Source organism: Ceratotherium simum, chromosome 37, assembly GCF_057802395.1.
Source record: "Ceratotherium simum simum isolate JZ-2026a chromosome 37, ASM5780239v1, whole genome shotgun sequence".
In the NCBI taxonomy this organism is placed as follows: domain Eukaryota; kingdom Metazoa; phylum Chordata; class Mammalia; order Perissodactyla; family Rhinocerotidae; genus Ceratotherium; species Ceratotherium simum.
The window spans coordinates 5,620,514-5,636,897 of record NC_141936.1 but is presented as its reverse complement, the minus strand read 5'-3'; the positions used below and the strand labels follow the sequence as shown (position 1 = coordinate 5,636,897).

Sequence of the window (16,384 nt, the reverse complement as noted above, 5' to 3'; positions counted from 1 at the left end):
TAATACTTGGCAGGGCTAGTTCTTCCTCATTACCTTTTGTTTTCAAAATTTTACTGATTATTCTTGGTCATTTACTTTCTACCCAAAGTTTAAGATCAGGTTGGTCACCCTCCACGTGTCCCGCCCCCCAAGCTCCAACATAATGCTATTGGTATTTTTATCTGGATCATATTACATTTACAGATGATGTTTGGGAGAGTCAAAGTGTTTATGATGTTGAGTATTCCTACCTAAGAACATGCTTTTCCATCTCTTGATTTGCATCCCTCAGAATGTTTAAAACTTTTCTTTACATAGAAAACACATTTATTAAGTTTATTCCTGGATATTTTACGTTTATGTTGTTGTTGCTGTTATAAATGGACTCTTTTATTATATTTTCTATCTAGCTGCTGTTTGTACATACAAAAGCTTTGCTTTCTGCATATTAATTTTGTAATTCCCCATCTTACTTCCCATATTGTTTAAAGTAGTTTTTCAGTTTATTCTTTTTTGTTTTTCTAAGGATAGAACATATCTTCAAAAAGTGATCATTTTGCCTCTTCTATTCCAATTTCTGTATCTCTACGTTCCTTCTCTTGTCTAACAGGGTTCAATAGATCCTATGGGACAATGGTGATAATGGCCATCCTTGTATTTTTCATGACATTAGTGGAAATGTTTCTAGTGAATTTCATTAAGTATGGTATTAGCTTTTGAACTAGGAAATATTTTGTCTGTTAAAGAAGTATCCATTATGCCAATTTTTTTGTTTTATTTTTTAGTATCAAAAATGGATGTTGAATTTGCAAAATGCCCTTTCAGCACCCATGGTGATAAGCTTATGGTTTTCCCTTTTGGGTCTCTTCATATGCTGCAGTGTATTCAGAGACAGCCTCATCTCGAATCATTCATGCATTCTGGAATAAATGCCACTTGATTGTGGTGCTTTGCTCATTTAGTGCGCTGCTGGTTTTAGTGTGCCAATATTTCAGCTTGAATTTTTGCATTAACACTCATGAGGAAGACTAATCTGTGGTTCCATTTGTATTCAATCTTTTTGGGGGTTTGGTATCAATGCGATTATGCTCATGTCATAAAAAGTATTTTGTATTGCTTTTGTTTTTACAAATATAAATCTGACCATTTATGTACATGTTATGATGATTATGCTCGGTCTACCTCCTCCTCCTCCTCCTCCTCCTCCTCCCCTCAGTAACAACTGCTAAGACTTCTGAAAGATTTCAATGTACCAAGCTCTGCTCCAAGTACATTACATGCATCACTTCATCTAATTATTACATCAACCCGGGGAGGTAGGTGCTGCCAGTATCTCCACTTGCAGATGAGCAAACTGAGACACGGAAGGGACATAGCTTGCCTAACGCTGCAGACCTAGTGTGTGCCACGACGCTCTCCCGACTCTTCAATCACCTGCCTTTTAAAGTCGCGCTGCTTTGTGCCCCCTTTGTTTTATTTTAATGTATTAACCAGACGTCCTCCGTTTTCTTTGTTTTTAGCTTGACTACACATTAACTCTACTTTTGAATGTTCCTCATGGACAGCTCAGACATTCCACCAACATTCCTAATCCTAGAATCGTTACCTTTCTAAACTAACACGAAACGCCTTTGGCTGCTCGCCATGGGCTTTCAAGACACAACTTGTCCTGATGATTTAGCTGGAAGGACAAGACCTACACATCTGAAAAAGGGAAATAGCACCAAGTCAAAAGGACAGCCACTCAAGGCAGGGCTGGACGAACTGCCGAACAAGAGAGTGGAGGTGAAGCTGTCACGGGGTGCGGAGGAGGAGGACAGGAGTGCTCTGGAAGGGAAGGCTCGGGGAACTGCTGTCAGCTTTGATAGGGAGAAGAGCACTTGCGGTTGATGCTCGGGGCTCACGCAGGGGAGCAGAGGGACACGAGGAGGCTGACTGTGGGGTGGGGGCGCTGAGGTTGAGAAACTCTGGTCTTTACCGCTTTATAGAGCTTCACGTCACTTCACTAACTCCCTACTGACCAACCTCAGCCTGTTCCCCTCTTTGTCAAAGCTATAAACAGTGCAGACATGAATAGCTGTTTCAATCATCTATGGCAGGGGTCAGCAAATCACATCGCATGGGCCAAATCTGGCCTGCTGCCCACGTTTGTAAATAAAGTTTTATTGGAACACAGCCATGCCCACTCATTTACATACTGTCTGTGTCTGCTTTCATGCTCTAAGGGCAGAGTTAAGCAGCTGTGGCAGGGTGTATGCTCCACAGCCTCACATATTTAGTATTTGGCCCTTGATGAGAAAAGTGTGTTGTCCCTGATCTACGGCAACTTGTCTTATTGCTTCCCTAGTATAAATTCCATAAATAGCATTTATGGGTCAAAGGGTATGAACATTAAACATTTTGATATTTACTTGGTCCATGTTCCTCAAAAAATGTCATGCTAATTTATGTATCCAGCAGCAATGTATGAGAGTGACTTTTTTCCACATGCTCACCAACTCCTAGTTACTATCATGATTTAAAATTTTTACCAATCCTATAGGTGAAAAGAGATATAGCAACATTATTTTATATTTAAATCTCTTTGCCAGTGAGTTTATAAATTTTTAAAATGAAGTTAATATTTTTTGCCTTCTTTTCTACTGGGTGTTCAAATTTTTCTTATTATTTTCTAAGAACTCTTTATATATGAAAGATACATACTGTCACATATGTTGCAAATATTTTCTTCAGTTTATCATACAATTTTAATTTCATTTATGATATTTTTTGCCTTTTGAGTTTTATGTAGTCAAACATATCAGCCTATTTTCTCTATGATTTCTGCCTATGGTCGTACACTTCTAAAATTATTCCCCATTATTATTAAATATTCAAACAATTTCTTCTGATAATTTGTGGTTTAATATTTTACGTGTTAATACTTAATGCATCTGAAATTTATTTTGTATAATAAGGGAGGTAAGAATAGACTTAATTTTGTCAAATTGGGACAAATTTTGTCAATTAGGACAATTGAGCCAATTGTCCTAATATTATTTATTGAATAATCCATCCTTCCCCACTTATGAGAAATGTCATCATTTTATTACTGAATTCCAATTTGTACCTGAGTCAGTTTCTGAGCACACTATTCTGAAGTCAGACTCCTTGGGTTTGACTCTCAGCTCCACAATTTATTAACTGTGAATGTGGCCAAATAGCTAGATCTTCATAGGATGGGAGGATTGACAAAGTTAATTTACATAAAGTGTTTTGTCTAAGGCCTGACACCAAATATTTGTCCAGAAAATGCTGCATGCATGCACGTGACACGCTATTTTTGTTACTGCTGTTATCTGTCTATTCTTTTCCCAATACTATGATGTTTTAATGACTTTATCTTCATAACCTGATTTATACCAAGTAGGGCAAGTTCTCCATGATTATAGTTCTTTTTCAAAAATTTTTTGGCTATTTTCATGCATTCATTCTTCCATATAAACTTGAGAATAATTTTGTCAATAAAAATTGTTTTGATTTGATTGGAACTGCATTGACTGCATAGTATATTGGAAAGATAATGTGTACTTGTCTTATTGACAAGTACTAAACTAAACAGAAGGACAGAGTTGTTAGAATTACAAATTTAGTAATAATGCATGAAATATTGAGTTTTTCTATCCAGGGAAACAATCCATCAGTCTATTTACTCAAGTCTTCTTTTATTTTCTTCAGTAAAGTTTTGTCAGCATAATTCTGTACAATTCTGTATAATATGTCAATATAATTTCTTGTTGTTTATTGTGTTTTCTAGGAAGATAATCACATAATCTGAAAACAATGATGAAATTACCACTTTTTAAATCTTTATAAATCCTTTTCTTTTTCTTATCTTATTGCATTTGTTACAACTTGCAGGGAAATATTAATAGTTCTGATAGCAACTGTTCTCGAGTTTCACTTTTAATGGCAATGCCTTTCACACTTCACTGTTGAGTATAATGCAAATCTTCTCTTGGTTTCTATGATAAATACTCTGAGGTTAGGAAGAATTTTCCTATTCCTAGCTTATTAAGACATTTCTAAAAACAGCTTTAGATGTCAATTTCATCAAATGCCCCTGGCATATCTATAGAGATGATCAAATGGTGTTTCTCTGGAAGAACATTAATATGGCAAAGAGCTGAGTCTTGACAGGTGAGCAGGAATTAAGCAGAGAAGGAAGGGCAGGAGGGCACCTGGAGTGCAGGGACATGCATGGAGGCAATAAGGTATAGCAACATGAGACGTGAAGGATGGGCGAGTGGACTGCTGGAGTTAATGGTGTGAAGATTGGGGGCAAAGGGGATGGGAGATGAGACTGTGAGGCAAGCAGGGACCAGAACACAAAGGGCTCCTGAAACCAAGCTGCTCAGAATTCACTAAGATGAGCACCATGTGCTGTCACATCTCTTTCAAAGGTAAGACAGGAGAAAGGATGAATTCAGTCTGAAATAAATTTGAAAGTACACACATCGATGAACATCAAAAGCATATCCATGTAAACATTTGTAGGAAAATAACCAAAGACCTAATAGCACAGCAAATCCATTAAGTTTAAAGAAATGTGATTCTGATACATTTGCATTTTATTTCTCAAGCATATTAGTACCTGTTGTGGGGTCTTGTTAGAAAAAATAATAGCGGACCCTCCTTCCTCTTCTTTAGGGTAGTCAGGAAATGTGCCAGTTAAGTTCCTGAGGAGGAAAAAAATGCAAATTAAATAGCAATGAGTGCAGGCCTGTCTGTTCTATTCCCCATTGGCTGGCTTTCTTTGTTTTTTGTTTAATAATTTTATTTATTTTTTCCCCCAAAGCCCCAGTAGATAGTTGTATGCCATAGCTGCACATCCTTCCAGTCACTGTATGTCGGACGTGGCGTCAACATGGCCACAGAAGCGGCACGTCGGTGCGAGCCCGGGATCCGAACCCGGGCCGCCAGCAGCGGAGTGCGTGCATTTAACCGCTAAGCCACGGGGCCGGCCCTGGCTGGCTCTCTTATGTTCGCTTAAATGAGTGATGGTTATTAGGGTGGGGGTTCCCTGCCAATCATAGGCCAAACACAATGTCTCTAAGGAGCAGAAGGATCTGGTGACATTCAGGAGCAGGTTTCCTTCCTCAAGGAAATTGTTACTCTGAGACAGACACATCTTTCTTTAAAACAGACTGTACTTTTCTTCCTCTTTTTTTTTTTTTAAATTTTTGAGATACTCTGTGCTTGAGTTAAGAATGAAGGCAGAAGCACAAATCATTTCTTCCTGTTTAAAATTCAAGATAAACACAGGATTTTGAAACTAAACAGAAGGATGGAATTGTTCAAATTACAAACTTAGTAATAGCACATGAAATACACACACAGGCTTTAGGCTTTAGTAAGTCTAAGGCCCTATATTTTATGAGTTCCAAATAATAATTTTTTTTCTGTAACTATACAATTTCTACATTTTAAAAAGCAAACTTTGAAATCTAACGTTTGGGAATTTCAGGAGGGATATGTAGTTAATATTTGTAAAAGAAATTGACTTTGAAAACAAACACACACATAGATACGGAGAACAGATTGGTGGTTACCAATCTGGGGGTGGGGGGTGGTGGTGAACAGGATAAAGGGGCACATGTGTGTGGCGATGGATGGAAACTAGACTTTTGGTGGTGAACACAATGCAGTCTATAAAGAAGCTGAAATGTAATGATGTACACCTGAAATTTACATATTATAAATTAATGTGACCTCAATAAAAAAAAAGGAAACTGACTTTGACACAAGTGTCATATTTATTCCACATATAGAAAGAAAAGATTACCAGGTTAGTTCCATTAATCCACCAAAGACTAGAATCTAACGGTTAGAGGAGATGACCATGCTTAAGACAACTCTGCAATGGTGCTTCTCAAACTTCTGGCCTTAGGAGCCCTTTACACTCTTGATAATTTTTGAGTATCCCAAAGAGCTTTCATTTATGTGAGTTATAGCTATTAATACTCTGTTAGATATTAAAACTGAGAAATGTCTAAAATATGCATTTTTAATTCATTTAAAAATAACAATAGAGACAGCCCTGATGGCCTAGTGGTTAAAGTTCTGCACACTCCACTTTGGTGGCCTGGGTTCGGTTCCTGGGTGTGGAACAACACCACTCGTCTGTCAGTAGCCATGCTGTGGTGGCGGCTCACACAGAAGAACCAGAAGAATTCACAACTATACAAACTATGTACTGGGGCTTTGGGGAGGCAAATGGGAGAAAAAAGGAGGAAGATTGGCAACAGATCTTAGCTTAGGGCGAATCTTCCCCTGCAAACAACAACAACAACAACAACAAACAATAATAAACCCATTACATTTTCACATAAGTAACATTTTTAATGAATAATGTATTTTTCAAAACAAAAAAAGTTAGTGAGAAGAGTGTTTCTGTTCTGCATTTTTTGAAGTCTCTTTAAGGTCTGGCTTAATGGAAGGTAGCTGGGTGCCCGTATCTGCTTCTGTACTCAATCTGGTGAAATACGTTGTTTTGGTTGACATATAGGAAGAAAGTCTGGCCTCACACAGCTGTGCAACTGGAAAAGGGAGGAATATTTTAACAGCCTTTTAGATAACTGTGAATATTCTGCTTTGATTCTACACCACAACTTGACAAGTGGTAGCTTCCTAAAGGCTGCTTGTGATGTGGAATCTGAAACCACATCAATAAACTTTTCCTTCTCTCTCACATTAAAATCCACTGGTCTGTCCTGCATGTTGAACAGATCTTTCAGCCACACATGATTTTGTAACATCAGCTCTCAGTCAAGTGAAAAATAATGGTTATGTGGATCTTCCCAATGTTGACACATTTCATCATATCAAAAACCGCATTCATTAATAATCCACCAATCTCATAACCAAAGTCTAAGTAATGGGAAGCTCTCAAACTCACAGAGATGACTCTAAGACTCTCAAAATTTTAATTTTCTCTAGAAAGCTCGAATTCTACTCTCAGCAACAAATACTCTCAGTTGTTTTTCTTCAGGCTCATTTGGTTCATTTTTGAGAAAATCTCTCCACAAAACCCAAGTCCTACTAATGAGAGTTTGCCAGTCACTTTCTCAATTGTGACATTCCACAAAAAGTGGCCGGTTCGGCTTGCAGCTGGACACTGTCACAGGTGCTCCTCCTCCAGGCAGCCATCACCGCGGGTGTGCAGTGCAGGCACGTGTGAGCTCTTCCCACTGCCTCACACGCAATATTAAAAAGCTACGTATTCAAGGCTCAAGTCTTAATAAAATTATTTTTTACCGCATCCTCAAGGATATGGTTAAAGGAAACTTTTTTTAAGGCAGGTGCATGGTGGTGAGGACCACAATGACCTTGAATTGGGGTCACGGCCTTGGTTTGTGCTGAGGAGCCAGCAGCTCCCCTCCCCCAATGCTTTTGCCCCATCACTCCCACAGGATTGTCCTTCAAACATTTTGAGACAGGTACATCGTTGTCTGGATGAAATATGTCAGGTCTCTTGAACCTTTCCTATGGGCTCATTCAGCAGGAACGTGACTCAGCTCCTCAGCCTTGCTTTGAAAGGAACTGAACACAATGCAGTATGGGGGGGTCTGGGACAAATGCACCTGCAGTGAGGATGGCGGGAGATCACCCACTATGTGTGCCATTCTGTCCATGGAGCTACCATCAGAGCAGCTACTTTGGTGGCCTCATGTACTCATTCCCCATTCTTCCTTCCATCCACCCATCCATCCATCCATCCATCCATCCATCCATCCACTCATATAGTCAATCAACAAACACTCCGTTCAGTACCAACTAGATTCTGGATGCAGTGATGGGAGACAGTGATCTGAAGATTAAAAGATGTCAGAACTTGTCCTCATGCAGCTCACATTCCACAATCACATGGCTGATGCATATATTTGGCCTCAGATGCTGCCTGTCCACACTGCCTGACCACGTTCTGTCTTGACCTGTGCATCACTTGGCCTAGACAGGTCTTGGATAAAAACTGTGAATACATTTGCACTAAAAGTTAGAGCACTCTCTCCTCTTCACACTCCTCACCATATTCCTTCGACGACCACCTTTACAAGCAACTCCACCGTCTAGTTTGATGGCGTGTCTGGCCTCCTGCCTCCTCACTCCTTACACTCCTCAGGGCCCTTTTTCTCTCCAGCGGCTCCCTCCAACTGGATGCTTCCCTGTGAATCTGAGACACGCTCAGGACTCTCTCACTGAGAAAACGCTCATCTTCCTTGAACTTTCATCCTTCTCCAGCTACCCACATACGTCTCTGCTCTCCTTCCCAGTCCAACTTTTCAACAGACTCCTTCACATTCACTGCTGCCATTAAAATAGTTCTTACAAGGTGTTATGGGCTGAACCGTGGTCCCCCCAAAATTCTTAGGTTGAAGTCCCAAGCCCTAGTACCTCAGAATGTGAATTCATTTGGAAATAGGGTCACTGCAGACGTAATTAGTTAAGATGAGGTCATACGTTAGTTAAGATGGGCCCTAATCCAATATGACTGGTGTCCTCACAAAAAGCGGAAATTTGGGCACAGAGGGAAGATGATGTGAAGACACAGGGAGAAGACAGTTGTCAACAAGCCAAGGAGAGAGGTCTGGAACAGATTGTCCCTCACAGCGTTTGGAAGGAACCAACCCTGCTGACACTGTGATCTTGGACTTCTGGCCTCCAAAACCGTGAGAGAATAAATTTCTGTTGTTTAAGCCCCCCAGGTTGCGGTGCTCTGTTCGGGCAGCCCTAGGAGACTCATACACAAGTTTACAATGAGTTTGATGTTGCTAACTCCCGTGGATGTTTACCACTCCGCTCTCTCTTGATCTCTCAGATGACCAAGTCCTTTGTCCTGAAAGGTTCTCTGTCCTTGGCTTCCAGGCTTGGCATCCTCCTGGCTCCCTCCTGCCCCTCACCACTTCTTCTCTGTCTCTTAAGGCACCTCCTTCTCTGCCTTACATAGAAGGAGCTCACAGTACGTGACCTATAAGCAGTACTTGAGCTCTCAATCATCTATTCTCCCTAAAATGATTTGTTTGTTGGATTCTCTCTGTGTTCTCCTCTCCTGCTCCTCTTTGCTGGAACCTTCTCATCTCCCCCACCTGCTGTAAGTGCTGGGGGACCCTGGGCTCTTCTCTTCTGTGCTCACTACCTTATGATCTCATCCAGTTTCCTGGCTTTAAACACCACTGGCATGCTTCATCTCTCCAAGGCTATGTCTCCTCCCTTCATCTCTCCCCCGAGCTGCAGACTCACACATTCAACTCCCGGCCCAACGCCTCCCTTTGGGTGTGCAGTAAGTATCTCAAACTGAAGTGTCCCAAGCTCAACTCTGGTTCTCACCTCCTCCCCCAATCTCCTCTCCCTCTTGCATTTCCCCATTTCAGAAAATAGAAACTCTTTCTCCAGTTGCTCCAAGGCCAAAACCCTAGAATCATCCTGACTCCTCTCTCTTTCATACCTATGTTCAATTCATCAGCAACCCTGTTAGTTCTACCTTCCAAATATGTCTAGAACCCAACCACTTCACATTGCCTCCACTGGCCCAAGCCACCATTATCTCAAACTTATGTTATTGTAATTTAATCAGTCTCCACGCAGCCTCCTGCTCTCCTTTGGTCTACACTTCATGTGGCAGCCAGAGTGATCCTTTTAATCATGCCACTTCTCTGCTCTCCAATTCTCTCACTCAAAATGAAACCAATGCCCATATAATTAGGTTAACCTATGTCTCCATTTATTCAGGACAGGCCTGAGTTATGTGCACTCCCTTTCATTCCTAGAACTGTCCTGATTTGGACGTTCAATTATATGGTTCCTCCACTTACAACATCCCCTGCTACCTCCCTGGCTCACCTCCCACCACCTTCCTCTTTGCTCCTCAATCTACCTCAATGCTCCCTCTGCAGAGAGATGCTCACTCTCAGAGATAAAATAATACACCAAGTGGTGTCTTCCTTCACTTGCTTTAAGGTTTTGCTCAAACGTCATCGTGTCAGGAAGAGAGGTCTTCCCTGACTATCTTGTACAAAATAAATTTTTTGACCAAATAAAATAGGTTCCCTCTTATCTCATAACCAAAGGTCTTGCTGACGTGTGTATATTTGGGGTGGAGAAGAGGGGGAATGTTAAGTAGTCTTGGATGATTACCTCAGTTTCTCTTTGCAGTTTGGAAAGTACTTTCATAGACGCAGGGATCTTTTCTACTTCAAACAAATTTTAACACAAAATCTTCTGCAAAATGATTAAGCGTTAAATATGCTACCTTGTGCATGATAATTATTTAAATCACAGCTTTCCCTCAATTATACTTTGAATCTTAATTCCAAAGACATTTGATTATCTTTGAACTTTCATCATTTTGCTGATTTGCAGAGTTAACGTGCAGCATGTGCTAGAATGGTACATTCTAGAATTCTAGAATGGCGTTCTTGAATCCCCCCGGCAACTTCCATTTGCTCTCCAATTGCAGCAACAGGAAAAGCCAAACCAGGTTGCCGAATTGGGCATACAAACCACTCAATGGGGCAAGTGATGCACAAAATGGAACTCAGCACACGGATGCACGAAAAATAACCTGCACTATGCACGTGAGGACTTTCTCACTTCACCCAAATCTACAGAACGAAACAGAAAAGGGGAGAATCATCCACGAACACAGAGTTTGAGAAATGTGGAATCTGATAACACTGTGGATTTACCAGATATTCTGAGCTCTCAGTCAGCATTTAGTCACCCACAAGAAAATACTGGCATATCTCATGGGGATTAAATATTTCTAAAGCAAGAATACAGCTTTTTGGAACAAAATTTAACTCAAATTAAATATAATTTCCAAAAGATAGACTTTATTCATTAAATCCACTCCCTAAAAAGTATTTAGAAAGATTTGAATATGAACACTGAATGTGCCATATATTATCTATCAAGCTTTAGAGATTGTTTGATATTTTTCAAAAGCAAATGACACGTTGCCATCACTAAGTTCGGATTATCCTGGAATGTTATGAAAGGAGGAAGCCGAGGCGCCCCCAAATCCCCATCCCTGCGAAAGAACTGATCTTCTAAGTGGTGGTGAGGTCCAGTTGTTCCAGAGTTGGAAGGTTCTGGTAATTCAACATTTTCTACAGCTTCTTCCGTCAATCCTAGCTCTTGACTCAGAAAGCAACCCTTCCACATGCACACTGAAGTTATTTAGGGTAACAGCTTTCACCCCCTTGGCTCTTAAGTGGGGCCTGCACCCATCACATCACTGGCCCCTAAAGGAGCTTCCAGGTAGGGTTCATGTGTAAAACAGTGTCTCTGACTCCCCAGCCACCCCACCCTCTGATCTCAAACTGGTCTCACTTGGTTCTCCCCCGACACCCCCACCCAATTCCTTGGCCTGTGACCCCTACTTTCAATCCCTGTCTTTGGCCCCACAGATATGGCATTAGTCCTGTGCATTTCTTAGCCTAAAAGAGCTCCTGCCTGAGGCACGTGGAGCTCAGCCCCAACTCCGGCAGGAGGCCAGTGGCCAGCCAGACCTGCCCCTCCCTCATCTCCATAATGGGAAGTGGGAAGTGCCCCACATCTTATTTTGTACAAGTAGGGTTGACTCAGACAATGTTGTTGCCATTTCCTTATTGTGCCTGACAATTTTCCACCGGAGCTCCACCTTCTGGGGGCAGGGCGGGGGCAGAGAAACGCCCTCTGCACTCTTAGACACTGAAGTGCCAGGCTGGCCTGTCTAGGGCTGTCACCGCTGCCACTCAACTCAATTCGTGTGACCTTAGTTCACACCTCACAGGCGTCTCCTGCTAACAGCGGCAACCTGTTCTTGAAAATCAGACATTCTGCTCAAGAATCGCTTTCCAGGAGCCGGTGTCTCATTGTCTTAAATGGGAAGAATTAAATGCGGTATAACCACAACCTCCCTCACAACCAATTATTCTGGGGGGAGGCAGGACGACGAAAATACCCTGGGAAGGGCCCTGCTCACTTCCTGAAAACGACAGAATTCAAAGACAGGCGCGCCACGCTGTGCCCATTTCCCTCTGCCGTCTGTTGTTCCCCCCCAGGAAAGGGAAAAGAAGATCTTTGGTGCCTGGGAGTCCTGTTTGTTCAGGAAATGTGATCAACGAGCTGTAGTCCTAGCTTCTGTTGCAGGACATTTGGGGGGTTTTCCCACACCTTACTAATTGCAGATGAGTACTCACAGCTTTAACCAATATTCTTTAGAATATTTCCTTATGCTAAATTTCCACCAGTGAGATTCCTCCCGGCATGGGCCATGCTCCACTCCTGGAGAAGTGCTGTTCTCAGAAGATCTCCAGAGGCCTACCGTCCACAGGAGTCCTCGGCGAAGAGCCGAGAGAGGACACCAGACCCTGACCTTCCGGCACCTCGGGTGGGAGGCCTGGCTTCCCCGGTGCCCCCTCATCTGCCGCGCGCATGCGTTAGCGCTCCTCCTCTTCTCTGATGCCTGCACCCTTTTGCCTTCATGGTTTTGGCCAGTCTGGGTGTGAATGGAAGCACGATTTGAATTTGCATTTCGTTAGCTACTAGTGAGGTTGACACTGTACATGCCACGTGCATTTGTGTAACTGTCTCCTCGTCTCCTGGATCCACTTATTTAACAGAAATGATAACAGCTCACGTGTTCGTTGCATGAAGTTTATAAAGCATTTTCACGTGCCTTTCACAAAGTAGTTTCTCATGTCCCCCTTACAGAAATTCTGCGAGATAAGCACTTCTTTCCATTTTGCAAAGGCGGAAATTTGACAATGTGAGAGTTTAAGTGACTTATCAAAGGCAAATAGTTCCTTCCGGGAAGAGCCTAGATTCCAACATGGGCTTCCAACTGGACCCAGGGGCCCAGGGCGCCCCCACTAATCTCAGCGGCTTACTCTGCATAAACCCTTAGACAGTGGAGTCCTGATACTTGAGCTGTTACGTTTTCATTAAATACCTTTCCCATGCACACATTGTTTGCGCGAACAATTCCACTATTCGGAATCCTTACAGGAATGAAAGCAGAGATATTTTGTGACACACTGTCTGTACTAGCAAAACTGTAAATAATAAAAACTAGTTAAAAACCTGCAATAATCATTCAATGGGAAATAGTCATGTAATCATGGTAAAGCCTCACTGTGGAATTCAGCTTATGGACCTGACTGTACCTGTTCTTCCTCACCTGTTCACGACTGGCACTTCATAAACACTTGGATGGATGAATAAATTCAGCTCTCTAAGACTAATCTGATCTATAGGAACAGCAGGAATGTTAATGATAGGATGTTAAGGGGAAAGACCAGGCTGGGCAGTGATACCGGTTATCCAAAGAAAAGCGGATGGGAGGAGAGCTTCACGCCTGTGTGTGTGTTTGCAGGTGCACCTGAATTAGTTCAGAGGCGTGGGACTGGAGGGAAGACGACCATTAATTTTTTCTTTATACATTTCAGTATTGTTTTCCTTGCTACAGCAAATGGGAATTATGTTTGTAATTAAATGAAACAATAAAGTAAAAGAATTTATAATAAAAAATAAATTTCATATTTGGTTGGTTTCCCTATATGTCCTATTTTAGGGTTTGATTATTATAGAGACCTCGTAATTTTTACAGTGAAATTAGCCCAATTTTCTTTGAAGATATGTTTCTTTCTGTAGTTAGAAAATTGTGATCTCCCTCTAGGGCAGTTAAACCCTCCATTCTGCTTTCTACTCCCTGTTGGCTCTAACAATTAAAGCAATCTAGTATTGCAACTAGGTTTTTTCCATTCTTATTACTTTTTTTTAGTTAATTTATCATGCGCTATTTATTTCCATCTGTATTTGTCAGTTCCTGGGCTCTCTACTTTGTTCATTGATCTATGGTTCTGCTTTTACATTAGTATAGTGCCTTCACCTTATTTTTCTTTATAATATACTTGAAAGTAAAGTGCAATTTGTCCTTCCTTATTTTCTTATTTTAATCCTAATGACTTTAATAATTATGTTTTCAAGTTCAATAAATAATCTTGTTGGGATTTTAATTGAAATTGCGTTATCTCTATAAATTACCTAGAGCAGATGTGTCATCTTTCCATTTAACCAGAAACATGGCATCTCTTGCTATTTATTCACATCCTTTTTCATTTCTTCCTTTTAACACTTATAGACTTCTTAAATTTTCATGTATTTCTCTTTCATATTTAGTCTATCATTCATTTAAAAAATGCATCTTGCCACTTTAAAATATTTATTCTTATTTCCTTTTCATGTCATTATACTGACAATAATTTATATAATGGCACTAATAATTTTTAGGGGCAAAAGCCATCCATATCGTCCTTTTCTTTCATGGGAAGGTCTACAGTGTTTTATCATTAAGTGTACAGCTCTCTTTTGTTTTAAAAAATACTTGATATTTCATTCATTCATTCACTCATTTAGAACATATTTATTGAGTGTCTCCTATGGGCCAGACACTGTTCTAGGCACTGGGAAAAAGCAGTAAACAGAAGATATAAAAATCCTTGTTTTTATTCAGCTTACATTTTATTATGCTAAGAATGAACCCTTGTCTTCCTGTTCTTAAATTTTTAAAATAAAAAGTGGGTTTTATTTATTTATTTATTTTATAACCTTTTTTTTTTTTTTTTGAAGATTGGCCCTGTGCTAACATCTGTTGCCAATATTCCTCTTTTTTTTCTTTTTTCTCCGAAAAGGCCCAGTACGTAGCTGTGTATCATAGTTGTTGAGCTGTAGCTCTTCCATGTGGGAAGCTGCCTCAGCATGGCTTGATGAGTGGTGAGCAGGTCCATGCCCAGGATCTGAACCCGAGAACCCCGGGTGAACTCGAGAACTTAATCGCTATGCCTCCAGGCCGGCCCCAGAAGTGAGTTTTAATTTTACCAAATGATTTTTCTGCATGAACTGAAATCATATTGCTTTTATTGATATACATAATATTAAATTTTCCTACCACTTAACTATTTGTATTTCCGGGAATAAGCACTCGTGGTCTAATTTTGAACTATTTGGAAATCTAAAAATACCATCTGACAGAACGATTGAGTCAGAGAGAAAAATCAAAACACAAACAAATTGGAAATGAAAAACCAAAAAAAAAAAATCATGACATATAATTTTTTTTTATCCTTCAGAATAAGGATTCAGTATCATAAGTGCAAGCCTCTAACCTCCCTTCTCCCAGAATCCACTAGAAAGAACAACAAAACATGCACTGGGGACAGTTCTGGGCACGGAAACTATGGAAGCGCATTCTCCAAATGCTGGAATTCCTGTGGAGGGACTCCAGGGGTGGGTCCCTGGCTCCTGCTCCGGGCAGGAAGGTACCGGGGCATCTGAGCATCTGGGAGTACCGGCTCCCAGTAGGTAGTGGCGCAGGACAGGTGGTGAGCTCGGACCCACCTTCCTGGAGTGAAAAGGGGTCAGGGTCACAGGGTCACAACCTGTCTTGGGTTTATAAAGGATGATTCTTCCTCTCTGTGGTGGACAGACTCTAAGGCCACGCCTGTGTTCTCTGCCTCCTGGTGTTCACACTATTGTATATTTCCTTCCCCTTGAGTGTGGGTGGGACCTGCGACTGGCTTGTAATCAAGAGAACAGCAAGCATGACAACAGCATGTCACTACTCTGAACGTTCTATATGGTTGTAATTTCTACCTTGCTCCCGGACTCTCTCCCTTGCCGGCTTTGATGAAGCAAGCTGCCATAGGGAGACGCCCGCCTGGCAAGGAGCTGGGGGCCACCTCCAGCCAACAGCCAGCAAGGAACTGGGGCCCTCAGTCTGGCAGCCCACAAGGAACTGAGAGCTTGGAAGCAGATAAGACCCCAGCCCCAGCTGACACCTTGACTGCAGCCTTACAAGACCCTGAGCAGAGGATGCAGCTAACCCTGCCTCCTGACCCCCAGAAATCATAGGAGCATCAGTGGGTGTGGTTTTGAGCCACTGAGTTTGTAAGTCTGAGTGATACTGTTCTGCAGCAATAGAGAACAGATACACTGTCATACTGAAAATGGATTTTCGCAAACAAGGGTAGTTGCAGGGACATGAATTAGGAGGCTAATGCAGTCTAGGCTGGGGCTGATGAGGCTCAAACCCAGACTGGAGCGGCGGCAAAGATGGAGGCCTGAGAAGTGGGTGGGTTTGGGGCATATTTTGAAGGTAGAACCAATGGAATTTTCCGATTGACTGGATGCTGGGCTGAGAGAAGGAGAGGAGTCAGGGATGATGCTAAGAGCCGGGAAGGGTGGATTCACCATCTGCTGGGATGGGAAGGGCTGTGCGGAGCAGGGTTGAGGAGGTAAGATGCCATTTCAGATCTGGACGTGTGGTGCTTGAGATGTGACCCCTACATCTTAGTGGGGATATTGAGTGGACAGCTGGATCTCC

At 41.7% G+C, this 16,384-nt stretch overlaps 1 protein-coding gene across 1 annotated transcript in view; it reads right to left on the bottom strand.

The window, feature by feature from the left end:
- The window catches only part of DRC11 (dynein regulatory complex subunit 11), a 159,845-nt gene that overhangs the window by 96,789 nt on the left and 46,672 nt on the right, over positions 1 to 16,384 (bottom strand). The window contains exon 7 of the mRNA XM_087424506.1: positions 4,613 to 4,697. Within this exon, the coding sequence (XP_087280632.1) occupies positions 4,613 to 4,697 (85 nt within the window). The remainder of the gene's footprint in view (positions 1 to 4,612; positions 4,698 to 16,384) is intronic.